Source organism: Acomys russatus, chromosome 32 (assembly GCF_903995435.1).
Source record: "Acomys russatus chromosome 32, mAcoRus1.1, whole genome shotgun sequence".
NCBI classification, from domain to species: Eukaryota; Metazoa; Chordata; class Mammalia; order Rodentia; family Muridae; genus Acomys; species Acomys russatus.
Genome location: NC_067168.1, coordinates 5716575 through 5744418, shown reverse-complemented (window position 1 = coordinate 5744418; position 27844 = coordinate 5716575). Strand labels below are relative to the sequence as shown.

Genomic DNA, 27844 nt, shown 5'->3' with positions numbered 1-27844 from the left:
CAGTTGTGTTTCCCTGCACAGCTCAGGCAGCAAACCGACGAGCTCTGTGCTACTATTGATAAGGTCTTGCAGGACTCCCTGTCTATGGTAATGCTGTAGAGTAGAGTGCGCTGTTCAAATCTTTGCTTTGCTTTTCTTCGTTCCCCTCTGTCTTGCCACGATGCCTCATAGGCTTGTCCTTTCCTTTTCTTCTGTTCTTTTCTTTTCCAGCAATCTTCTGACTCTCCTTCACGGCCCCCGCAGACAGTGTTGGGTTCTGAAACAATCAAAGTATGTATGTATTTATGACGGTTTACCATACCCTTCAATTTTCTGCATAGATGATTTCAAACCTTTATTTAGGGTTCAGTAGTAAATTGAGAAACCAACTCACTAGCTAGTAATCGGTGCACACACAGCAAAGTGCAGAGTTCACTTTTGCTTCTGTTTTGTTACGTGTACACACATAGGTCAGTCTTCCCAGAACTGCAATGTAATTTTTTTTTTGGCCATGGATCAATTTCAAATAGTTTGAAAACCAATATATTAGACTTTTGTGGATTTACATGTCAAGTTTGTAGCTTATATTAATTTTGGACCATAGCTTCAGTGTTAATGTAACTTACATTAGAGGTATAGAATTGAGATTTGAAATTGGGAAAAGCAACACTCTTTAATAAAGCTTTCATATGAGTGTTAATTCTTCAGTTCTGATCAAATTTATTTCACTGTCTGTGACTTAAAGGAACAGAACTTCGGAGCCATTAGATTGTCAGAGTTGCTCTGAGTGTTTGTTTCTTTCTCATAATGTAGCTGTTTTCATTTGCTAGATCAAAGCATATAGTTCTACAATTTTGTATCTTTCAGTGCTTAATGTAGCTTTGCTCATCCCAATTTCAAAATAAATTGTTTTTTTCCTATATGGATAACAAATTGCTTTAAAAATAATTTCCACCCTTGTTTTCTCTCTTTCAATGAACACAAACACTTTTGGCATATACTGTTTATGATGGGACAGTTATGGATAAATGCAGATAATGTTATAGATAAATATCACGATTTTTTGTAGTATTGAAAAGTTTCCTTTGCTTCAAGTAACTATTATATGCCTACTATGTGCTTGGGCTTTGAGGCACTAGAAAAATAAAGACAAGCTAGGTGAAAATCCTAAGGAGCTTACTGCAGCCATGTAAGAAGAGATAGGATTTACTCTGAGATACACACATGGAATGGAGTCAGAAAGACCAGGGACAATGTCTTCAGGTAAAGGCATAGAAATCTCCTAATTTCCCGAGGCAACGTAACTTGGTTCTGTGTAGATGTTGAAAAAGTCAGTGTATTTGAAATTTAGTGAACCAGGGACAAACATCATGAAATTAGATTGGGAATCTATTTGTCATGATATGAGAGTTGGGTCTGAAGGAAAATAGAGAAGTATAAAAATGATCACACTGGCAGCTGGGAAGAGGCTACTGAGGAGGCCAGGGTCACAGTTGCTGTTGGTGTCCTGGAGCGGTGGACTCAAAAGATCCATGGAGAATCAAATGGGCTTGTGGCTTGATAACAATTCAGATATGAACAATAAAGGGGAGAAGCCATGAATGAGCCCTACATCTCTGCTCAGGGTACATGACAGTGAACTACATGCAAAATAATGGAAGACAGAGGATGCGGTAATTTAGACAGTGTTTGTATGAGAATTGTATGAATGGAGTCGTTCAGTTTGCAGCTAGTAGGTGAGCTGTGGGCATCACATACTGCCAACCTGTACAGAGATCCAAGGAACAAAACATAGGCAGGTAGAGGTAGAGCAAGTCAAATATATTGAAACGGCTTTGTTAAGAGGATAATCAGAACAGTATGCTATCATAATAGATGTGAGAGTATTTAAGAGAATAGAATTGTTTATTGCTACCAAGAGGCAGGAAAAATAAGTCTAGGAGAGAGTTTATGAGATTTGACTTGTGTATTTTGAAATTATATTACTAATGTTTATAGTAAGATCATTCTCAAATTTAAAATTGTATAACTTTGCTAGAATATAATCTTTTTTTGAACATAGAAATTTTCCTGTATGATAACATAACCTTATGATAAAGTAACATTATGTTTATAATTTTTTAAATGTGTTTTTCTACATGTGTCTTCTCTACTTTTATCTTTTGCCTTTTTGTATCCCTTTGCCCATTTTTCTTTATGGTCACATATTTCTACGTATCCCTTTATATTCAATGGATTCTGTTTATTTGGAAATTTAAGCCAGTTACAATTATTGTAGTATTTGTCATTTCAGTACTGACTACTGTTACTATTAAATAATATTTTCAACTTAGATATTTTTGCTTTTTTTGGTATTTTGATTAATTTATATTTTTATTTAAGTAACTTGACATTTACTAATTTGAAATTTAAAGTATATTACATCTTGTCATTTTTGTGATTGCACACATGTTAAGGAGAGTGTTTTTGCATGTTGGTAAACCATTTCACATTGGATGACTGAAGAAAGAAAGACACTCACGGATGTAATAAAGCTTTACAGCAGCAGAGTGGAACAGCCTCAAAGGACCGAACCCTGATCTGCTTTGCAGAAACATTTTTATTGATTATTATAGAAAAGCTAATTTTAGAGTAAGTCATACCAGAGCCTCTGATCTGATCTATGTGCTGCCTGAATGAATACATGACCCACACACTTCTCATTTCCTTATTGGGCAGGTTTGCAGGAGTGTCTTGTGACTGAGTCATGCCAAGTGCATAAAGTTCCTTCAGAATCATAGCTCCGTGAATCTCAGAAAAGAATTGTTGCTCAGACACAAAAGACTTCCTCAGGGCTTAGGTGCATCTGAAAACAATCCCAACAATCCAGTGTTCATGCCAGATACAACGTCTTTATTAACTTCCCACTGCAGTTGGGTTTATGTAAAGCTCATGAATGTCTTTCTCAATATTATATGAGACAGGACTTTTTACATGTTTTTTTTAACCAAACCAACACACAGATACATACTATTTGTTAGTATATTTGGAGTTGTGTCTGAATTTTTATGAATACACCTTTCAAATTCTTTTTTACTTAGATCTTTCATTATCATGTATTTATATGCTTATTTTTATTGTTTTTGTAATTGTGCTGCTGGTTGTTTCAACCTAATCTACTTGGGTATATTTTGTGACTTCATCTATAATAAAATCTTCATTTTGCTTTTTCATTTAGTCATAGATCTTGGTTTGATAAGATGGTCAGTGAGTAAAGACACTGTGCCCCAAGTGTGATGGCCAGAATCATACATGAAAGAAGGAGAGAACTGGCTCCTCCAAGTTGTCCTTTGACCTTCATGTTTATACTATGGCCACCCACCCCCCCCCACACACACACACACGTGCACACACACCAATGTAATTAGAATTATAGTTTTGCTAAAAATAGGGTAATAGATCTTCTCTTTGACCTCTGTCTGTCTAGATTCTCTTTCTCATACTTACAAAATATTTTGACTGTGACATTTGTAACTCCTCGAGGGTGACCGATTTTAATTTAGCTCTGTATACAATTTAAATATTGACTAAAATATTGATAATTTTCCCCATAGGTATGTAGGAGTGAATTTTCATGTTATGTATGTCTACTGTTACTGTCTATGATCTTTCACCTTGAGCCTTTAGGCTTCTTCCCTAAGTTTTGTAGACAACTTAGCCGTATGTGTATCTGACACCGAGCATAGCAATAATAATTTCAGTACTAGGATTTGCCAGTGTTGTCAAGGTTCCCTCAGTATTTTCATGGTAAGAGAAATGTCTACCTCAGATGTTCCCTAGTACCACCTTTCCCGTTGCAGGTGCTCCAGGCAGTAGGGACCCTGAGCCTCATTCCCGACCCCCTCGCCCCTCTGCCTACAGCTCTCTTCTACTCCTTGTCTTGGTTGTCATTACAGAGGAAGAGTTCAGCAGAGAACTAGCAGAAGCTATAAGCTGTGTGACCGTGTAGCAAGCTGCTTCCTTTTCTGCGGCCTGCACAATGGAGCGTGGTGACACAGTCACTCCCTGAGTGTGACCCTTTGCTTGCCTCATTGCTGGTGTTGCAAGAGGGCCGAAAGAAAACATGGAAATGTCAACCGTCAACAGTTGTTATGGAATAAGATGGCGCCTGGTGTTATTTCGTAAAAGATAGAGCAGTTGTTTAGGAAAGGGATCAAGGAAGACATTTTTGTTTGCCTTTTGAGGTTTGGAATGACGAAGTCACGTTGCTATGTTGGTGGGTCTCGTGTTTAGAGGCATGTGAGGTGCTGGGTCTACAAAGAAGCAGAGATGCTGTTGAAAGATCTTCCATCTGGCAGATCTTAATTTGAAAAACAATGTATTACGGTCTGACCCCCCTCCTCCAGGAATTAATCATCCTGGAAGCCATTGTTGATCTGATGGTATAATGTGTGGCTCTTCAAGTGTGACTGGGTTATGGGGATAGAGTCTTAATTAGTGGGATTATGAAGAAGAGCAGGGAGAAACTTTTTACCTCCTCCAACATGTGAGGAAAACAAGAGATTTTAAACTGTGAAGGAAAATACAGGGCCTTACCATGCAGTAAACCTGTCTAAGCCTGTCTGCCCTGAACTGTGCAGACGAAGGAGCTTTCATTTACAAGCTACCCAGTCCATTGCATTTAGTTTTAAAATGAGAGAATAGCTTCCACTATAGTAGGACAAATGATAGGAGACCCAGGTCCAGATGTAAGGATAGTTATAAGGTGAGGCTGAGAAAATAATTTCTTGAGTGATCTTATTTCACAGTGAACACATTTCAATGGAATAAGTTTAAGATCACAGCTGAGCACAATGTTCTCCCAACTTCTCTGTGTTATTATGTCTTGCCTTCCTCTGCTTGCTCATCTGCCTGTCCCACACTGACCGGTGTGGGAGTGACTAAAGGATCGGTTTCTCCTTCCTTTAGCATTGTCACTCAGCCTTGTGCAAATTGCATACATGCTGACAGCATCAAGTGTATACATGTGGCCCAGTACCTTTTTCTATTTAGATTCCTATTTAGCCTTTGTTCCATCAGAGCTACAACAACCTTTCAAACTCATCATAGCTGAAGATGAAGTCAAGACTTTTTTCTCCCATCTGATCTCACCTTCCCCCTTTTCACGACTGTTTGATTGTATTCTTTTATTTGCTTAAGTTCATAAACTTTGTATGAAGGTTTTCTCTTTTTATAACATTCAATATCTTTTCTTTTTCTACCATAGCAACAAAATAGCTGCAGAATGTGATTATTTCATATCATCTGTGCTACTAAAATATCAAACTGACATTTTAGCATCATTGTTACATGGGTACCTCACTCTACTCTGTTATAAATAGACTACACATAGATTCTATTAAAGTATTCCTTTATTACTCTTGTCTAAAACACACATATTTTCCCCCAGAATATAAGGCAAAGTCCTTATAAGATGATTTATTATCAGGTCTCTGAACACTATCGTGGCTTGTCCTCCCTGGTACTCTCTACTCTGCCTTGAGTCCTGGTAGCCTCTTGCCTTGAATGTCCCAAACTTGCTACCACTTAGTACATATTTGGTTATCGAATTCCAGAGGCTGACAGGTTAACAATGAAGACCAACCATCACAAAGAGCAAGTGGAGTCTTTTGGGTCACTCTTGAGGCTCATATCTGTTCTTGGAAAATCTTGTTCTAATATCAGAAAATAGAACTAAAAGAAAAACTATTGGGGGATTACCAAGCCATATGGATCACACACAGGCGAAGTTGATGACCATTTATTTAACACGAAACCAAGCTGTGGTTGAGAATTCCACAAAAACGTTTTACTTCTCAGGTATAAGTATAGAGAGATAAATAGATCAGAGAGCCATGTAAGACTTCTGTTATTGTTTTACAAGTGAACTTCTCACACAAAGTGAAGGTGTCAGGAGGAATGAAACTATGAAACATGAGACTGTGAAATAGCGGTAAACTAAGAGGTAATAGAACCAGAATACAGTTATGGAGGGAAAATACTTTAGAGATCCCACTGTAGCATAGCTGAGAGCTGAAGAGCTAGAGACATGAAGGTATGGGTAAAGAGGTAGAGTTCCGAGAGAGGGACATTTGAAGTTGAAATTTCAGAGAACTTCTATGTTATTGTTGGAGGTAAAGTTGGGTTTGGTCTTCAAAGTAAGTGATTTAAATGGATGAATGTCTTTGGATGTAAGGAGTACAAAGAACTGACAGAACAGAAATTTTTAGTACATTCTGAGACAGCCAAAAATGATAGAAGAAATATGATGAGAGACTCTAGGACTCAAGGCTAACATTATCAGTAAATAAGAGGAAGTTCCCAGAGTATTAACAAATGATAGCCGTGAAGAGAATAACTTAATAAAGAGGTATAATTTAATAAAGCAACTTTCAAAGTTAAATGGAGTTTTGTATATATTAGTGGGATTCATGGCTACAAAGTCTCAATAGATAAAAAGATGCATTTCTGCCTTAACTTCCGAACCTTTCATTATTCACTAATTATTGAGATGCATAATTATTTTTATTTTCATGCAGACTCCTACAACTCATCCAAGAGCAGCTGGTCGAGAAACCAAATATGTAAGTATCTTTCTAACTATGCTTACTGCTTCTTCAATGGAGGCCTGTACATATTTTAAAGGGAACTCAGCTTTACAGCAATTATAGTGGAATTTGCCTCTCTTTCATAAATGGCATGGGGCAAGATGCTATGATTGGCTAAGACACAGGAAATCAGATTATGCCAGCTATACAGCAGTAAGTAGCCTGATCAACTGAATTCCTTCTTAAATGAATTATTGTCTAATCCACTTAGCCATACAAAGCATAATTGTATCGCACATCTTTTGCACCTTCTGGGTTTAAGAAGTAGTCAACTCATATGCTTGGCGCACTGAGGTTAGTACACATCTGAAAGAATCTCCAGTTTAATTGAGTGACTAGCTTGTTGCTTTCCTGTGTTTAAACTAGCAAGTAATTCAGTGTCTGTTTATGAAAATATCTTAACCAGGGATCTGGAGAGATGGCTGAGGGGATGAGAGCACTGGCTGCCCTTTCAGAGCACTCAGGTTTGGTTCCCAGCATCCACAGCTGGGTGGACACGCAGCTCCCTAGCTCACAACTGGCTGTAACCCCAGTTCCAGGAAATCTGATTGTTTAAGTTATTTTTATAAAACTCTATCTGTTTCTCTTAGCTTATTTCTTAACCCAGTTATCACACAAATAATTGATACCCTTCTATATTTTTTATAAGGCTTTTCAACACAACCTTGAGCAGTTTAATTCCATTCTTAAACCTCCATGTTATTTTGACATACTCCCAGCAAACATGCCAGTGATACTTGCACTTTGTAGCTTTCCTTGGCTCCAGCTCCTTCCTCCTGATCTTTCTTGGGCCTCTGTCCTGGTCTGAATACCCTGGCTGAATCACCTACTTTTTCCTCTATCTCCTCCTCCCCTGGATGGCAAGAAGCCAGTACTATTCTCTCCCCTACTCAGTGACTGGCTGTAAGCTGCTTTCTTGGCATACCAGGGGACAGTTTGAGAGCCGTACTTACACAACGCTGAGACAGAAATGAGAATCTAAGCTAAACAATAACCTTATGACTACATCTGATGTTAGTTTTTTGGCCCTTGGCAGGCAGCAAGTGCTCACATGGCACACCTGTATACACTCAAACATGCACATATAGATAAAGAATCTCAAAGAAGAATATTTACACTAACAGAGATGTAGACATGAACTCACACTCTTAATTTGAATGATGCTGGGCTGGTTTAGTACGCTATGCCCATAGACCCTTACCCGTTACTCTCACTCATTTCATGATTGTGGTCCTCATCTGATTCTGCACAAAAGCATTCTGTTATGAATGAGGCAGTTTCTTAGCAAGTATTGAGCATTCACCCTAAAACAGCTCATTAAACCACTTCTGCTACACCACATACTGTTTTCTCTACCCTGCAGTTTTCATTGCTAGGATAGTTATTAAATATGTATCATGTATCATGCCATCCTCACACTTCACACCTTCCCACCTTCATTTGGTTCTCCCTAAGGCAAATAATAAGCTCAGTGAAACTAGTAAATTTTATCACATTCAGGAAGTGACGTTTACATGATGTGGCCGGAGCATGGTTCCGAGCATTTCCTGGAAGCGCTCTCCATTGGTGTTCATTACTATTGGAAGCCCTTTGGAGGCATGCTCTGAAAGAAGCCAGTAGGCTAGACTTGGATGGAGACTGCTGCTTCTGTGGAAGATCGCTTTCCTGGGCCTTAGTTTTCACCCCTAAGATAGGGAATGGTGATAGCTTTCTCATTTGATTAATTTAAAGCTTACATAGTCCTTATGTGAAAAGTGCTTAGAGCAATCCGAACACACTGGAGTGATCAATCATAGTCGCTCTCTTTCTTTCCCGTTCATTTTTGCCTTCATCTATACCCTCTCCCTCTTACATCTGCCTATTGTTAGAAGACTAGCAGCCTCATGATTCAGGTTCCTTGATTCTTTAGTGGGTACAGGAAACACTCTCTTTAAAAAAATCTTTATTCTCTTTATTTTTTTGGGGGGGGGGGTGTGCGTGATGTATGCATTCTGTGGTCATAAGGACTGGTCCCAGAACAGAACAGCTAAACTCTCTTTCCTCACTAAACTTTCTCATCAATTGCTGCAGTTTCACAAAGTGTTCTTGAGCAGGCCACCTTCCAGGCCTGTTTGGCAGCTGCTAGTTTCTAGCTAACCACACCCCCGGGGGAGGCATCTTAGTGTTAATAGCCGCTGGGATAGCTCGGGAAGTGCTGCTTTGATCACCAGAGATTATTTTAAATCATTTTTTAATTTTGTGTTTCTTTTGCACATTCAAATGCCGGTAATAACTGCACTTGTGTGGGAGTAGAGAACGGAGGCTGACATCATGGGTTTCTGAAATCACTTTCCGTTTTATTGACCAAAGCAGGGACTCCCACTGGAACTGGGAGCTTGACACTTTAGTTTGTCTAGCTAGCTTGCTGTCTCTTGAGTGCTAGGTTATAGGTGGCTTGCTCTGTCTGGTGAGGGTACAGTAAAGGCTGGGGTCCTCAGACACACATAGCAATCATCCTACCCACTGTCATCGACCCAGGCCCTTAAAAGGTTCTTTATTGTTAGACCCAGCCAAAGATTATTTTTCATCCCCAGGGCTTGTGAGAGCAGTTGAGTCATTTTAAGTTAACTGTGAATCATTAAAGGCAATTCAGGATTAGACTAGAACAAGCATAACTTTGATTCTCCTAAGATTCGTGACCTTAAAGTTTGTTTCTTGAGCAAGAAGCTTTGGTTTTTTACTCTCTTACAACATAATATTGTAAAAGTGTGGCATCTCAAATATGTCATTGTCTTTGGAAGATATGTCTTTTGGAAGAAAATCTTTTATAATGGCAGGTAAAAAGTTGGTGTCAACTTTTAGACAGCTCACACTTGCCAGCACACAGTTGCTGTTACTGTAATTACTAAGTGACAGCTGATGCATTTACTCTGAGAAGAAAATAATACAATTTTAAGACAGAAGTTCAGTTTAGCTTTAGGCCATCCTCTTATGTCAACCATCTCTCTTAAACTCAATATATTCTAACTTTTAAAAAAATGAACAAGGCAATAATTCATTTTTGAAATTAGACTATAATAGATAAAACACATGATGTTTCATCAAAGTACAAATTGAATAGTTTTTAGTTCATTAATTTCTCATTTTAGTTTTCTGTCATGTACTGTCAGGGCAACTTTGAAAAGTTTGTAGATTAACGTTTTAGTATTTCACTCTGTTGGGTAAATTAGACACATGCACTGTAATATATATGCCGAGACTCCTTGTTTTATTAACTTTGAAGAGAGTCCTAGATTCCGTTCAAATGTGAGGGTCATGTAGTTCACCAGCCCGTGAACTACAGAGAGGGCAGAGCAAGGTGGGATTAAAGCCAAGAAGAGAACTGTCTTGCACTTGAGCAGGTTAGCTCCCAACACACTAAACCCCTCATTTCAAATGTCATCCGGGGATCATTAGTAATGGAAACACTAATTATCATTTTCTAACTCTGCTGTCCAATTTCCAGCTTTTAATTATTGGTTTGGCCAATATTTATTGAATATCTTGGACAAGTCACTGAGGCGTGCTAGGGCGAGTGAAATGGACACAGTGGTAAGGTCCTCACGTCTAAGATGCAAAAGGCCAAAGGAGGCCACAGCAAGCAACTAGCACAGCACACGAGCTACTCATGTTCTTACAGAAATAAAAGAGGACAGGCTAGAGAATTGAGTGACATTAAAGGAGACAGAGAGAGGGGGCAATTCCTGGTTTATCAGCATGTCAGGATGCTCACGGGATTTCCAATGTAATAGCTTAATTGAGTAATAAGGCCTTTATGGATCATTATTCTATTTGGGTCTTGGGTGGAAGGCTTCCTTCTTAGAAAGAGAAGAAGAAAAGTGGTGGAGAACAAGAGGAAGAGAAGAGAGGGGAGGGAGGAGGGAAGTGAGATAAAGGGATGACAAGAGGAAAGTAGAAGGGAAACGAGTAGACCACAATGTTTCTTTGGCCCTTATTAAGTGTCTTACTACCTTTTACAGTCTGTTTTAGGATGAGTCTGGATCAATGAAACTCTCATTCATTTAGATTAAAGGTTACTTATTGCTTCTCCCAAGGTGTGCTTGAATTAAAGGCCATTTTAAAATAATTTAGTTGAGATATCTTAAGGATAATAGAAGCAAAATAGGGCTAACAACATATTGACTATGTAGTGTTATTTGTCTTCTGTAAGACCAATAGGTCAGTTTATCAATAATTATTAAACAGACGTTAAATTCAGCAATAGCAGCTAGTGGCAAAGAAGCTTTCACTAGTTCATTTAAACCATCTATGAGTCCTATGAGGTGAGCTTTATTATTACAAAAATTTACCCCCTCTTCTTCTAGTGCTGGGAATCAAACCCAGGCACTTGTATATGCAGGGCCCTGATGTACCACTGAGTCAAACCCAGGCACTTGTATATGCAGGGCACTGAGGTACCCTGAGTCAAACCCAGGCACTTGTATGTGTAGGGCACTGATCTACCACTGAGCTGAATCCAAGACTTCATTCAGCGGTGATTCTGTCCTCTGTGTGAAATAAAAAATCTTATATTAAGACACTGCTTCTGTTTTCATTCAATCTCTTGGCATTGGAAGGAATTTTTTCTGTTTTGTCTTTATTATTTTACGAACTATCACCTTCATAAATCTTTCATTCATGCAATTTAAAAATCATAACATGCATTCTTAATAAGATTCAATCTTAGAAAATAGAATATTTGTGCTTCTAATGAATTTATCAAAAACTCTTGATTTTGGAGTAACATTCTATTTGATGACAACTTATTTCATGAACTTTTTACATTTCATGAATTACTTTTAAGTTCCATAAAAGTAAATGGTACAACCTTAATAAATATATGATCCTTTATAGGTAAAAATCTCACTTTATGAGCTTGAGGGTCAGAAAATGTCATTACAGTGGAGGAATATTGATTCCTAAATATCACAATATATTGAAAAATGTGTCAAATCTTATTAAGAATATTTCCCATTCTATACACAGATATTCAAATAAAGGTCATCTTCTCTCATTTACTCAGCTCCCACATTCTCCTTGTTGCTATGCTTGGAGGCGTTGCTATGCTGAGGTGACTCAGGCACTGCTAAGCAACAGGCATAGATCTTAGTGGAAAGGGTACCCTAAATCCCACCTGGGGTCCAGATCTGATGCTAGAGGCTGAGGCCAGGGGCTGATGAACTATAGGAAGAGCTGCACACAATGGAGACAAGAAATGCCAGGGTACCGATTATCTTCATTTTCCTGTCAGATGTGCCTCTGCAGTGCGCGTGCGTGTGGCCTGGGCTGAGGGAGGAGTAGAGGTTACCATCAGTCTCTGCTCCGCTGAAGTGAAGAGGACAGAGTTGGTTCTGTGTCTTACATTCACAAGAGGATATATATATATATATTGCAATTTTGGAGTTTTTCCAATATCGGTCCCAAGGAAATAAAGCTCTAGACAGTGACTAAGGGGCCTGGTGGCACTTTATGACTTTGGTATTATGTCTTTAGGAAGCAAAATTAGTTTCTCTAAATCTATCTAGCATCACAGGGGTCCCTGTGAAGTCATTTGTCTTTCAGTGACAGTCATATTTTCACTTTATAGTCTCTACTCTTTTAGTTCATATGTAACCTAACTGTAAGTAAGGCATCCTTGCACATGCTCCCATTGTCGGCACATGGAGGCTGGGGCAGGAAGGCCAAGAAGTTGAGCCCACCTTATGCTGTAAACAAAACCCAGGACACTCCAAATCCAAACTAACCAACCAAACGATATAACTAACAGACTTTCTTTGGTGTTAACAAGGTTGTAAGCTCACTGAAAATGTGATCTACTATTTTTTTTTAAACTGTGTATCTTCTTTAATTGGCAAATAATTTTATATTCGTGGAATACAGTGTGGTATCTGAACTGTGCATTCATTAGAAAATCTTTGGGTAAATTAATCAACATACATATCTCCCTACCTAATTTTATATTTTTCTATGTGGTAAGACTCTTAGAAATAGACTAGTAATTTTGAAGAAAATGTTATTCGTAACTGCAGCCCCAGTCAGTGCAGTTGATGACTCATACTCAGTCTGAATGGAACTTCATCATGTTTCCTTCATCATCACATTTTATCTTCCCTCTGCATGGCCCACCCACAGCACCCCCAGACTCCAAAGCATCATAGTGAGGCACATAATATTATTAAGAAAAGGGCAAAATATTAACTAAAGGTCTGATCACCAAATTATGGTTTATTTTAAGGGCAACAACAGAAGCCAGTGCCAGTGAAACAGAAAAGTGATATTAGCTTGGAATTCTGAGGGCATTTCAATTCTAGCTCAAGTAAAGAGAAAATAAAACACTTAAAGGAAAAAAAATATCATGGAAGTAAAATCTGAATTAAAAAGTAGTATTTACTACAGCAAAAGGAAATCGGCATTAGTGGCACTGTGAGGGAGGGGACGCTGCGTGGTGAGCACTAGGCTTCAGTTAAGCAGGTTGAAAGGTGCAGTGGACAACACAGACAGGTGGAGTATGTGCTGCTAACAGCTCTGTGCACACACTTAAAGCTCGTACAGAATGTAGAGCTTATGTTAATACTCTTGACAAAATACAGTTTAATAAAAAGAACCAAATTAAGATCAGGTGAAAGGGGTGAAATATAGGAACCGATGATGATGAGATAATATTAACAAACTCGCTAAGAAAATTTGAAAAACAATTATTTCCATTCAGAGACTCTTTGCATTCTTTTAGTATAAGCAAGTTTTGAGAAAATCCTGCCTTGTTTTTTACTTTCATGTAAGTAAAAATAATTAACAATATTGTTGTGTTTAAATAAAATATGGACTGAGCAAACAAAAATATTGTTTAACCCTGAAGAATCTTTGGCATCATGTGATCAATGGTGCTTACATTGATAATAAGAAGGAAAGCAACATATACTTTACTATGTGAACTAAAGTACAGAGGACATGTGCCACGTTGCTCCAAAGAACAATTTCTTGATGTCATGCTTTAAAAAAATTTTTTTTATATTTTTCAATACTCTATAATAAACATGTATTGTTCTAGTAAAGTACTTAAAATACGTAGAAACATGCATGTAATTCTACCAAATAATTAATTTCACTAATATGCATCATATTTATATTTTTAGGCAAATCTTTCATCAACATCCTCTACAATGTCTGAGAGTCAACTGGTATGTATCTTATTCTATGTGGTTCACCTGCTTTGAACATTCTTAGCTCTCAAGAAATCTCAAGGAAAGAGAGGGAAGAGATAATATGCTTGCTTGCTCATTTGTCTAACAAAATTTGCTGATGTTTTCGTAAGGCCACATGATGGCTGTATTTTTTTAGGTGGCTAATAATAAGACACTTTATAGACTGTAACTACCATTAGCTCTAACAATGGTGTTACAAGAGATTGAATTGAGTCACAAGAAAAGGCGATTTGGATTTAGAGATAGTTTCTTGATGAGAGGGACCCGAAACAGTTCAAGGAGAATAAAATAGGTAATGTGGGGAGGAGCTTCTGGATGTGTGGGCAAGAAGGAGACAGCCATACATGGGGATTAGCACGTGGATGGTCTAGATCTACGCCGATCAGTGGAAAGATACTGTGAATGACAAATGTAACTCACACATGAAATTTTAAAAAATTACTTAAAGTTCTTTGAGATTACAATATGGCTACATAATTTCCCCTCCTTTCCCTTTTTCCCATCTTAAATCTTCCCCTATATCATCCCTTGGCTCTATCAAATTCATGGTGTTTGTCTTAAATTGTTATTACATACATATTTAAAATTTTGTAGTCACTCTATGAAAATTTGAGGGAAACAAATGAACCAGTTTCAATAATTGGATGCAAATGCTAGATAAAACATTTCAGTAGAATGTTGATATATTTGTACATTTTTTTTAGGAAGCAAAGTCTTTGAGATGGGCTAAGTATTTACATATTTATCAACTCTCAATTCAACTATTTGTACTTATCATATGAGTTGAAGGGCCAGTGCTTTGCACTCTTGAAGGACTCAGCAGTACTGGAACTGTGATGAGCATTACAGATCTAACCTCTAGAACATGACATTTTAACCCACCCCTGGTAGAGCACAACTGTACCCCAGGACCTTGAAGACAGAGGCAAAAGGAACAATATTAGATCCAGGCTAGCCCTTGATGCCTACAGAATTTGAGACTAGTCTGGGCTACATGAGACTGTGGCTTAAAGAATAGAGACACACAAAACTGTTGGGTAATTTAGTAATTTTATGCCCCTAAACATTTCGGCCTGGCCCATCTACTTGCTTGTTGTCATCGCAAGTATGCAGCTCCAAAGAGTCATGACTTCAGCTCTTAAAATACTTGCATTCTGGATTTGGGGTACAGCAAAGCAGTGACGCACTTGTCTAGCATCCATAAGACCCAGGTTCAATCCCCAGCACTTTAAAACACAAGCAAACGGAGTGTGTGTGTGTGTGTGTGTGTGTGTGTGTGTGTGTGTGTGTGTGTGTGTGTGTGTGTCTACATTTCCATCGTTTATTCTAGGAGTCAAATGATGAGAGACTATTTTGGGGACTCTTTTGTTAAAACTTTTTTTTTAATTGAAAATTAAAATCTTTCATATTACATCTCAATTGCCTTCCCATCCCTTGCATCCTCCCATCCCTCCCTCCCTCCTGCTTTCACCCTATTCCCCTTCCCTATGACTGTGACTGAGGGGGATCTCCTCCCCTTGAATATGATGCTAGGGTATCAAATTTCTTCTTGGTAATCTGCTATCCTTCCTTCCAGTGCCATCAGGCCTCCCCATCAAAGGGGCATGGCAAAATATGGGGCACCAGAGTTCATGTGAAAGCCAGTCTATTTTGAGGACTCTTATAAGACTCTCCTACAATATTAGCTTTTCCTCTATTAACCATCAAGATAGTAGATAACATCTGGAAAGGAATTTCCTACCTGTAAGTAGGAATAAGTACTGTACCAGTCTGAGAGATTTGATTGAGGCTCATGTAGAGGCTCATAAGGTGGCTAAAGAATTTTCAATATGGTCCTGTAGAAAATTATATCACTCTACCCCAAAGCCTTAGCTTATTAAGATTCAAGAAACCACTTTTACAGGTGGGATATAGAGGCTGCAAGGGTTTAACTAGATTATCTAAGACCATAGCATTAGTATTCCTCCTTGCTCTGTTGGTTTTCCAAAGGAATCACTATTATTGATCTTTAACTAGTTCAGGGGTCTTAAGAAACATCTGTTGAGTAAACTGAGAAATGGGCCTCTGGAGAACCGTGGTCTTCCTTGTCCACTTCTAGAGTCTGGCTCATGCTGACATTTTTCATTGTCTGCTAAATGTGATGATTTAATTAAGAGGTGCAGACAGGGTGCAGAGGGTGGACGCAGTAGGGGCATCAGGGACACTGGAGCCCATTGGGAAGCGCTTCCTTAGCATATTAAGAAGAGCAAGAGGAAATGGAAGAGAGAGGCTCTCAGGTTGAAGCTTTGATGAAGCTGTCCTAATTGTGCAACGGGACCATCTCAGTCTTAATAAAGGTGGCTGTGTCCTTTTTTCTCTGCTTGGGAAACAGTATAGTTGGGACAAGATGGGTAAGCTCTGTTTGTTTATTTTTATTTTACAAGAGGAGCTAGCCCTTTTGCTCTTGGAGTTCCATGCCATCTCAAATCATTCAGCGTTGCTTAGGATGAGCTGCTAAATCTGCAGAGCAGACCTTAAGAGGTTTAGAAAATAAACCACATGACCACATAGAAGTAAACGCAAATGCAGCTTACTGGAACAGAATACAAAAGAGCCTTAAGCCGGTAGTTACTTTGTCCCTGGTTCCCAGAGAGCCAGCTGCTGTATCCTGCTTTACTGGGCATGACTCATCTTTCTGAGGGCCCTTAAGTCCCTGTTGTTTAGAAAGGCTTTTGTGTAGAACTGATGTCTTCTTTAGGCTCAAAGGCAGCTTCTCCTTGACCAGTTTTCCTTGACACAGCATCCTTAGGAGCCACAGTATTCATCATGTACGCCTCCTCAGCTGTGACTCATGTTATTGTCTTTTTTTTCCATTGAAACAGTTCAATCGGGTCAATCTATTTTGTGTATACTCCACAAAACGATTCTTGAGCTATGGGATGTGATTTGTAATATTAAATCCCTGTGTTTAGTTTTATAGAACTGTTATGGTGGTTGTAAAACTTTTAAAAATAAAAATACGGTAGGTAGATGTTTCCATGAGTTGTCTTGGGTATTTACAGTTGACATATTCTATATACATTCTATATTTTTAAATATGTATTTTACCTTTCATTTTAAATAGTTTTCTTTACAAAGTTTTGTCATTAATCTTCTTATTGGACACACATAATCACTATGTGCCATCTCAGTTATCTCAGGGTATAAAAATGAACTCTCTTTATTCTCAGGAGACTTAAAATATGTTAGAAGGTTTTGATATCTGAGATACTTATTTGAAGGGAAAATAGCAAAAGTATTTGATTCAAGTACTTTCTAATGAGTTAGACTCAGTTACCCTTTACTGATTGAAAGAGTGAACCACTACATAAACAAATTAGATAATGCTTCTTTTACCTACCATGTATAGTTATAGATTTTGGGTTCTTACAAGCTTTTTACTACAAAGTTTTGAAGGAAAAAATCAACTACTGAATGGTGCGAAGATGGGAAGCAACAGACACAAGTACCAATCATGTTACTTTAAAAATGTTTTGGTCTGTCAAATCAGTTGAGCTTGTAGCAGGTTCTCAGTGTTTGCTATGTGCTGCTCTATTGCTTTTTAACTGCTCTGTGACTATCTTATGATTCAAAAACAAACAAGCAAAAGATGTAAGAGATTTGAAAGCTGGGTCCGCCTTATGTATTTTGTTGCCCATCTTATCACCTTATAATTCACTCCTGTAGCTACAGGCAACCTATCATTCCATTTGTTGAAGTCATTAATTTAGAAAAGATGTTGCTCTAAGAAGCCATCACTTTAAAATGTTGGCAACAAACTTGCTAGGTCACTGCTGGCAGTAAGTCTCAAGCTTTGGTCTACAGCCAGAGACAGTATCAACTTTCTGTCAAAGAATTATGATCGTAAGTTTTCAAGGCTGGAAAAAATATCTAATTTCATGTGCACTAGTAGCAGTGCTCAAGTGAAAATGTGCAAGTGATGGATTATAAATACAAATAAATAGCAGCTGTACACTAATGTCTTTCAACTCCTCCAATCACATGAGTCAACTCCCAGGACTCTATTCTTTTCGTCTCAGACTTTTTTCCCTGAGCATAAAAGAGAGTGAGATGTAGTGTAAGCCTGTCTCACTCCTCATTTGTATTTTCCAGAAATGGTGACCTTCAAAAAAAAAATAAATAAATGCACGTGTGAGTGTCTCAACCTGCATGGCTTTGGCATTGGGATTGACCTAACTGGAGTGACAAAAATAGAGAAATGACAGGCACACATACTGAAATGCTGGGATTGAATGGGCCGTACACTCTGATGGAGACACTACAGTATCAGCTTGGAAACTCAGTGCATTGATTTTATTATCTACAGAGTGAAGGAGGAGGTGGCAGCTTTGCTAATCTCTATAGGAGACTCTGGGGGGCAGGGAGCATGCTCAGGCTGCAGTCCTCCTGGAGGAGGAAGCTGCAGTTCCTACTTTCTGCACATGTTGTCAACTTGTCATACTTGTACCAGGGGAAGGTCTTGCTGTTGATCTGAGGCTGACCCAAGGAAGGCTTTGCCATTTTTATGAGCCTTATTTGGGGAAGGACTTGCCATAGGTCTGAGGTATTTGGGTCCTTGACATAATTTATTCTCATGTCATAATACACACTTACTCAGGACTCCATCCACTTTCAGCATATGAGTGAGGAGTACATGTGTATGGGATGGCACACAGATACATTTATGTATATGCATATTGTGGCCGATGTAGCACCTGAGGTGTAATTCTCAGAAATGCCACCCACTTCTTTTTTTGTTTTTGTTTTTAAAATTTTATTAATTTATTCATATTACATCTCAATGGTTATTCCATCTCTAGTATCCTTCCATTTCTCCCTCCCTCCCATACTCCCCTCCCCTATGACTGTGACTGAGGGGAACTTCCTCCCCCTGTATATGCTCATAGGGTATCAAGTCTCTTCTTGGTAGCCTGCTATTCTTCCCCTGAGTGCCACCAGGCCTCCCCCTCCAGGGGACGTGGTCAAATATCCCACCCACTTCTTTTGAGATAAGGTTTCCCAATAGCCTGGACCTCATCAATTAGGCTAGGCTGGTTGGACAGCTCCAGGGACCATCTTGTCTTCCCATCATTTGACTTGGATTACAAGTGTAGGCAACCATGGTGACAATTTTATGTGCAGCATCGGGAATCGAACTCAGGTCTTCAGAGATCTCTGGCCTCATGGAGTTTGTTTTGTGTCAGGTAGTGCAGGACAATAAACACACACACAGATGCCAGATGGTGGCAAATGCTGCAGGGTTGTAGAGATGAAAATTTTATGTGGATGATCAGGAAAATTCTCTCTTTTGAAGTGGTATTTGTGCAGATACTTGAAATAACATCCGCATATAGGGAAGAGCAAGTGAAAACTCCCGGAGGAGGTCCACAGAGGGCTAGTTACAGTGCTGTCTAGTCAGGGAGCCAGGGTGAGTGTACAGATGTGAGGGGTGGAGCATCAGAGGACAAGGTAAAAGGAAGAAGACAGGGGAGATGAGACAGCGCAAGAATTTGTAAGTTTGAGTGAGAAGGACAAGGGCTAGGAGTCTTTGAAAGATCCGTTGACATGATTTGTACATGAACTGAGTGACATTATTTGGCAGTTGAATGACACAATGTGACCTACACTGTAGTTATTCTGTGGATGACTTGATGGGGCTGTGAGTTCTCTGAGTTGGAGTTGTGCTGTATCCATTGACACTACAGTTTTGGTAGAGCCTAGGTCTCATTCGACAGAACAGGTCATAACAGCCTTAGATAGAGGCATCTTCAGAGTCCACAAACAGGCGGTTTCTTTTTGAGGCACCTCGGAAGGTTCGCACCCAGAGTTAAGTTATTTTTCTCAGTCAGCTTGTCACGTTAGCCAACACTCTCCATCTTGAACCCCATCCTTTCTGTGGTCTGGGCATGAGCTGTACGAAAAGGCCCTTTCAATTTTCCCACTTATTCCAGACTCAAAATTACAAACTCTCACTTTCTGGCATAATTGGAGTGATGTGTATCTATCTGTCAAAAGTCTGTTTATTCTGTAGATTCTACAAGTGACAAGAGGCCCTCTTTTGATGGGTTTAGTTGTTGGGCAGTGGCAGTCTTACAGTAACTCACTTTTATGGACTCCTCTAATTCGGTTCATCTAATTCTCTTTGTATTTGTTTGCACACAGACTTAGAAAATTAGATTTGCAAAAATTAGGGAAATCCTTCAAGAGAACTCCTACTTGATGTTCAAGGGTAACAGATTACTTTGAGCAAAGAGAAAACAGAGATGCGGAATTTGTAAAGAACAGCCTGTCCTTCTTCCACAGGAGACAAAAGATTCTTATAAACAAATGTGTCTGGAATGGCAGAGCAACTTTCAGCTAAGCAGCATATTTGACAGAAGCCCTGGTGTAGTTCCTTGTGCTTTTTACTTTGCACAGAAATCATCTATGGATCTTGTAAAGAGCGGGCTTTACTTCATATGTCAAGGATGGCTCTAAGATCTGCCCTGTGTTAAGCTAGGTTCTCAGGAGATGCTCATAACTTCATGTATATAGACCCTATTCTGAGTGGCAAGGCACTGGGAGACCATTTGAATGGAGCTGTTAGTTTACTTTGTGCAGTAATGCTATGTTGAGAAAATACAAATTATATTATCATTTGACATAGAGAAACAGCATATCAGGAAGAATAGGAAGGAAGTTACTGTGGAAGAGCCTCCTGTGTGCCATGCTAGTCCTTGCTGCATCATGTACATTAAAGGCTTTCTGAGGTGTATTTTGGAACTGCATTTGGGTGATGGATTTGAATCCATAGAAACAAGGTTGATGCACATTCATTATGTGGTGTCATTCCTGAAGAGACAAGGAAATTAGGAATATAATGTGGCACTACCCACTACTAAAGGCACAGTTAAAGATCAGAATTATAACACTTCATGAGGTTTGCTATATGAAATGATTTCCCAAGATTTTGTTGTCTAATACCTATGTTACAGAAATGAAAATTATTTCCTTTCACTCTCCTTATCCTCCTATCATGCTTTGGGAGTGGATTGTTAATTAAATCTAGAGAGTAAAAAATTTAAGACTCATTGGGTGGTGGGATTGGGGAGGAGTGTGTGTGTGTGTGTGTGTGTGTGTGTGTGTGTGTGTGTGTGTGTGTATTTTAGCAGAGTACATATATATGTATATAAATCAGAACTTAAAAACTTGGAGTTTTAGCTGGGTGTGGTGGTACACGCCTTTATTCTCAGCACTTGGAAGGCAGAGGCAGGCAGATTGCTGTGAGTTCAAGGCCAGCCTGGTCTACAAAAGTGAGTCCAGAATAGCCAGGATTGTTACACAGAGAAACCCTGTCTTAAAAAAAAAACCTTAAAAACAAACAAAAAATCCAAGCAAAGAAAAACTTGGAGTTTGATAGTGTTCAAGAAATATTTAGAAGATCTAGTGGGGAAAAAAGGGAAATTAAGAATGATACAATGAGGATCCAAGATGGCGGCGAGCAGTGTGGACCGCGTTTGGAGGCTCCAGTGAACAATTCAGGGAATTGCACAGATTTCTGAGCCAGGAACACCGAGGTCCGAACATCACGGCAGCAGGAGTGCTCCACGGTTCGGAGGGACCAGGGTGCGGAGGACCTGCGTGCCCCTGCACACGGGAGGAGCGTGGTTTTTCTCTGATCGGAGCGGCAGCGGTAGAGGCGGCAGCACCAGCGGCACCAGCAGCGGCGGCTGAGGTTTGCAGCTCATAGCCTTCCGGTGGAGGCGATTGGTGTGGTGGCTGGTGGGAATTGCTGCGGGAGAGGGGACTCGGGGCAGGATTTGGGTCGCGTGGAGCCTTTGGACCCAGATTGGACTCGGCGGACAGTTCGGCCCCAGAGTCCCGGGTATTGGCCGGGCCCAGCAAACAATTCTGCCTGAGGCACTAACTCAGCGTGGCCATAGCTCCCCTGCTGTGGCGCAGGCTCAGTTGAGCACGCTGCTCCACACTAGGCACCACCTCAGCTCAGCGGCAGCTCCCCTGCGGGGACACAGTCTGGGCTGAGCACTTGGTTTCACCACAGGCGCTAACTCAGAGCAGCCGCAGTTCTCCTGCTGTGGCGCAGGCTTGGTGACGTGCTCGGTTCCATCCTAGGCACCACCTCAGCTCAGCGGCAGCTCCCCTGCGGTGGCACAGTCCGGGCGGAGCACTTGTTCCACCACTGGAGCTAACTCAGAGCAGCCACAGTTCTCCTGCTGTGGCGCAGGCTTGGTGACGTGCTCGGTTCCATCCTAGGCACCACCTCAGCTCAGCGGCAGCTCCCCTGCGGGGACACAGTGCGGGCGGAGCACTTGTTCCACCACTGGCGCTAACTCAGAGCAGCCACAGTTCTCCTGCTGTGGCGCAGGCTTGGTGACGTGCTCGGTTCCATCCTAGGCACCACCTCAGCTCAGCGGCAGCTCCCCTGCGGGGACACAGTCCGGGCGGAGCACTTGTCCCACCACTGGCGCTAACTCAGAGCAGCCGCAGTTCTCCTGCTGTGGCGCAGGCTTGGTGACGTGCTCGGTTCCATCCTAGGCACCACCTCAGCTCAGCGGCAGCTCCCCTGCGGGGACACAGTCCGGGCAGAGCACTTGTTCCACCACTGGCGCTAACTCAGAGCAGCCGCAGTTCTCCTGCTGTGGCGCAGGCTTGGTGACGTGCTCGGTTCCATCCTAGGCACCACCTCAGCTCAGCGGCAGCTCCCCTGCGGGGACACAGTGCGGGCGGAGCACTTGTTCCACCACTGGCGCTAACTCAGAGCAGCCGCAGTTCTCCTGCTGTGGCACAGGCTGGACAGAGCTCTCGGTTCCACCAGCTCTAAGACTCTGGTTGGACACAGTGTACAGTTTGAATCCAGAATTCCTGGCTGAGATTGGTGGTCAGTTTGGGCCCTGAGTCAATAACTGACCACAGCACGCACTTTGGGCCAAAAGGCCCTAGTGGAGCTTGGTGCGTAGTCCCAGCCCAAAAATTCTGGCTGGGCCCTGTGTGCATTTTGGGCCCAAAATCCCTAGCTGAGCTTGGCAGACGGTTCTGGCCCTGAGAATCTAGCTGAGTTCTGCCCGTGGTTCGGTCCCAGTGCTCCTGGCTGGACTTGGCAGGGAACACAGAAGGCTGTGGATACCTTGGCCTGACCCAACGCTCATTCAGAGACCCAGAACAATTGCAGGATCCACAGCAGAGAGGGACTGAGGATCACTGGCTGTGAGAGACCAGAACAACAGGGCTAACCTCCTAACATCCACACCAGTGAAGCTTTGAGCTCGCAGCCTAGGGAAATCGTAAGAAAACAAGTGAATCTATCATCAGACACCCTCCATTCAACTCTGGAAGCTACCCAACAAAAACAAAGACGGCAAGATGTCTAAAGGACAACGAAAAAGCATACGCAAAAAACCCCAAAACAACATGGCGTCTCCAGTTTCCAGCTATCCCAAAGAAAACCACCCAGAGAACTCAAATACAACGGAAATACAAGAAAATGACCTCAAATCTTTAGTAATGAGGATGATAATGGAGGAAACAAATAAAATTCGTAATCAAATGCAGGAAGACGCAGACAAACAGGTGAGAGACATAAAAGAAGCACATAGAGTGGAACTGGAAAAATTGCAGGAAAATGCAAACAACCAGATGAAAGAAATAACTAAAACGGTTCAAGCTCTGAAGACCTATAAAGAGGCAATGGAAGAAACTCAGGAATATACAAAAAATCAGATGAAAGAAATCAAAAAATCAGTTCAAGATCTGAAAATGAAAATGGATTCAATGATAAACACACAGACAGAAGAAAAACGAGAACGTGAGACCTCAGAGAAGAAGGCGAGCAACACAGAGGTGAGCTTTTCTAACAGAATCCAAGAGATGGAAGAACGAATCTCAGGGCTAGAAGATACAATCACAGATATTGAATCAACCATTAAAGAAAATGCCAAATCTGGAAAACTCCTGACACAAAACATCCAAGAAATTAAGGACACCATGAAAAGAAGAAATTTGCGGATAATAGGCATTGAAGAAAGAGAAGACATCAGACTCCAGGGCCCAGAAACTATTCTCAACAAAATCATAGAAGAAAATTTCCCCAATCTAAAGAAAGAGATGCCTATAAACATACAAGAGGCCTACAGAACACCAAATAGAATTGACCAGAAAAGAAAAACTGCCCGCCACATAATAATCAAAACACAAAACATGCAGAACAAAGAAAAAATATTAAAAGCTGCAAGGGAAAAGGGCCAAATAACATTTAATGGTAAACCTATCAGAATTACACCTGACTTCTCAGCAGAGACCATAAAAGCCAGAAGGGCCTGGACAGAGATCCTGCAAACCCTAAGAGAACACAGATGCCAGGCCAGACTACTTTACCCAGCAAAATTATCAATAACCATTGATGGAGAAAACAAAATATTCCATGACAAAAACAAATTCAAACAGTACCTATCCACAAACCCAGCTTTACAGAAGGTACTAGAAGGAAAACTCCATCCCAAAGGGTCAAGCTACAACCAAAACTACCCAGGAAATAGATAACTATCCCATGGCAAAAACACAACTACACAAACGCTCGACTGGAAACAACATCAAAATTAAGACTCTTAACAGTCACTGGTCATTAATATCTCTCAACATCAATGGCCTCAATTCTCCAATAAAAAGACACAGACTAACCGAATGGGTACATAAACAAGACCCAACATTCTTCTGCATCCAAGAAACACATCTCACCCATAATGAAAGGCATTACCTCAGGGTAAAAGGTTGGAAAAAAATATTCCAAGCAAATGGTCACAAGAAGCAAGCAGGGGTAGCCATTTTAGTATCGAACAAAATAGACTTTCAACCAAAATTAATCAAAAGGGATGAGGAAGGACACTTCATACTCATCAAAGGTAAAGTCAACCAAGATGACATCACAATTCTGAACATCTATGCTCCCAATACAAGGGCACCCACATATGTAAAAGATCTCCTAAAAAAGCTTAAACCACACATCGATCCCCACACAATAATAGTGGGAGACTTCAACACCCCACTCTCACTGAAGGATAAGTCATTGAAACAGAAACTAAGCCGAGAAATAACATCATTAACCAATGCCATGGGTCAAATGGATCTAACAGATATCTATAGAACCTTTCACCCAAACAAGAAAGAATACACCTTCTTCTCTGCACCCCATGGAACCTTCTCCAAAATTGATCACATCGTAGGTCACAAAGCAAGCCTCAACAGATACAAGAGGATTGAAATAATACCTTGTATCCTATCAGATCACCATGCTCTTAGGCTGCAATTCAACAACAACAGAAATAACAAAAAGCCTACACGTTTGTGGAAACTAAACAACTCTCTGCTAAATGACACCTGGGTCAGGGAAGAAATAAAGAAAGAAATCAAGGAGTTTCTGAAATTCAATGAAAATGATGAAACAACATACCCAAATTTGTGGGATACATTGAAAGCAGTGCTAAGAGGAAAATTCATAGCACTAAGTGCCTTTAAAAAGAAATTGGAAACATCGCACATAAGCATCTTAACAACACAACTGGAAGCCCTAGAAAAAAAAGAAGCAGAAACACCCAAGAGGAGTAGACGCCTGGAAATTATCAAACTCAGGGCTGAAATTAACAAATTAGAAACTAAGAAAACAGTCCAAAGAATCAACAAAACCAAAAGCTGGTTCTTTGAGAAAATCAACAAGATAGACAGACCATTAGCCAAACTAACTAAAAGGCAGAGAGACAGTATTGAAATGAACAAAATCAGAAATGAAAAGGGAGACATAACAACAGACACTGAAGAAATTCAAAGAATCATAAGATCCTACTTTGAAGGCATATACGCCACAAAATTTGAAAATCTAAGGGAAATGGACGATTTTCTTGATCAAGTTCACTTGCCAAAGTTGAGTGAAGAACAGATAAACAAGTTAAATAGTCCCATTTCCCCTACAGAAATAGAAGCAATCATCGATGGTCTCCCAACCAAAAAAAGCCCAGGGCCAGATGGTTTCAGTGCAGAATTCTACCAGACCTTTAAGGGCGAGCTAATACCGATACTCTTCAAGCTACTCCAAAAGATAGAAATGGATGGAAAATTACCAAATTCATTCTATGAGGCCATAGTCTCATTGATACCTAAACCTCACAAAGACTCAACAAAGAAAGAGAATTTCAGACCAATTTCTCTTATGAACATAGATGCAAAAATACTAAATAAAATACTGCAAAACGAATACAGGAGCACATCAAAGATATCATTCATCATGACCAAGTAGGCTTCATTCCAGGCATGCAGGGATGGTTTAATATACGGAAATCCATCAATGTAATCCATCATATAAACAAACTGAAAATAAAAAACCACATGATTATCTCCTTGGATGCAGAGAAAGCATTTGATAAAATTCAACACCCATTCATGTTTAAAGTTTTAGAGAGATCGGGGATACAAGGCACTTTCCTCAACATAATAAAGGCTATATACAGCAAACCAATAGCCAAAATCAAAGTAAATGGTGAGATACTCAAGGAAATTCCTCTCAAATCGGGAACAAGGCAAGGCTGCCCACTCTCTCCATATCTCTTCAATATAGTACTCGAAGTTCTAGCCAGAGCAATAAGACAACAAAAGGAGATCAAGGGTATCCAAATGGGAAAGGAGGAAGTCAAATTATCCCTCTTTGCAGATGATATGATAGTGTACATAAGTGACCCTCAAAACTCCACCAGAGAACTCCTAAAGCTGATAAACACCTTCAGCAAATTGGCTGGATACAAAATTAACTCAAAAAGTCTGTAGCCTTCCTATACACAAATGACAAGCTTACAGAGGAAGAAATTAGGAAAACCACACCCTTCACATTAGCCACAAGCAATATAAAATATCTAGGAGTTACCCTAACTAAGCAAGTGAAGGACTTGTATGAAAAAAATTTCAAAACTCTGAAGAAAGAGATTGAAGATGACCTGAGAAGATGGCGTGATCTTCCTTGCTCATGGATCGGGAGAATTAACATAGTAAAAATGGCCATCCTACCAAAAGCAATCTACAGATTCAATGCAATCCCTATCAAAATAACTACACAATTTTTTAAAGACATTGAAAGTTCAATTCTGAACTTCATATGGAAAAACAAAAAACCCAGAATAGCTAAAACAATCTTGTACAATAAAAGATGCTCCGGAGGAATCTCCATACCTGATCTCAAACTGTACTATAAAGCAATAGTACTTAAAACAGCATGGTACTGGCACAGCAACAGGCTGGTTGATCAGTGGAATCGAATCGAAGACCCAGATATGAATCCACACACATATGGTCACTTGATTTTTGACAAAGAAGCCAAATCCATTCAATGGAAAAAGGATAGCATCTTCAACAAATGGTGCTGGTCTAACTGGAGGTCTATGTGTAAAAAAATGAAACTGGACCCATATTTGTCACCTTGCACAAAACTCAAATCCAAGTGGATTAAAGACCTCAACATAAAACCAGAGACACTAAGCCACTTAGAAGAAAAAGTGGGAAAGAGCCTGGAACATATTGGCACAGGAGACAACTTCCTGAACAGAACACCAACGGCCCAGGCCTTAATGTCAACCATTAATAAATGGGACCTCATGAGGCTGAGAAGCTTCTGTAAGGCAGGAGACACTGTCAAGAGAACAAAGCGACAGCCTACAGACTGGGAAAAAATCTTCACCAACCCTACATCTGACAAAGGTCTAATATCCAAAATATATAAAGAACTCAAGAAATTAAACACCACCAAACCGAATAACCCAATTGAGAAATGGGGCTTGGAACTAAACAGAGAATTCTCAACAGAGGAGTATCAAATGGCTGAGAAACACTTAAAGAAATGCTCAACCTCCTTAGTCATCAGGGAAATGCAAATCAAAACAACTCTGAGATTCCATCTTACACCCATCAGAATGGCTAAGATCAAAAATTCAAGCGACACCACATGCTGGCGAGGATGTGGGGAGAGAG

General features: G+C 40.2%; 1 protein-coding gene across 1 annotated transcript in view; it reads left to right on the top strand.

Annotated features, from left to right (window-relative positions):
- Window positions 1–27844, top strand: part of Mlip (muscular LMNA interacting protein) — a 140236-nt gene that overhangs the window by 56993 nt on the left and 55399 nt on the right. Inside the window, exons 7-10 of the mRNA XM_051140834.1 lie at window positions 4–87; window positions 211–270; window positions 6537–6581; window positions 13757–13801. Coding sequence (XP_050996791.1) covers window positions 4–87; window positions 211–270; window positions 6537–6581; window positions 13757–13801 — 234 coding nt within the window. The remainder of the gene's footprint in view (window positions 1–3; window positions 88–210; window positions 271–6536; window positions 6582–13756; window positions 13802–27844) is intronic.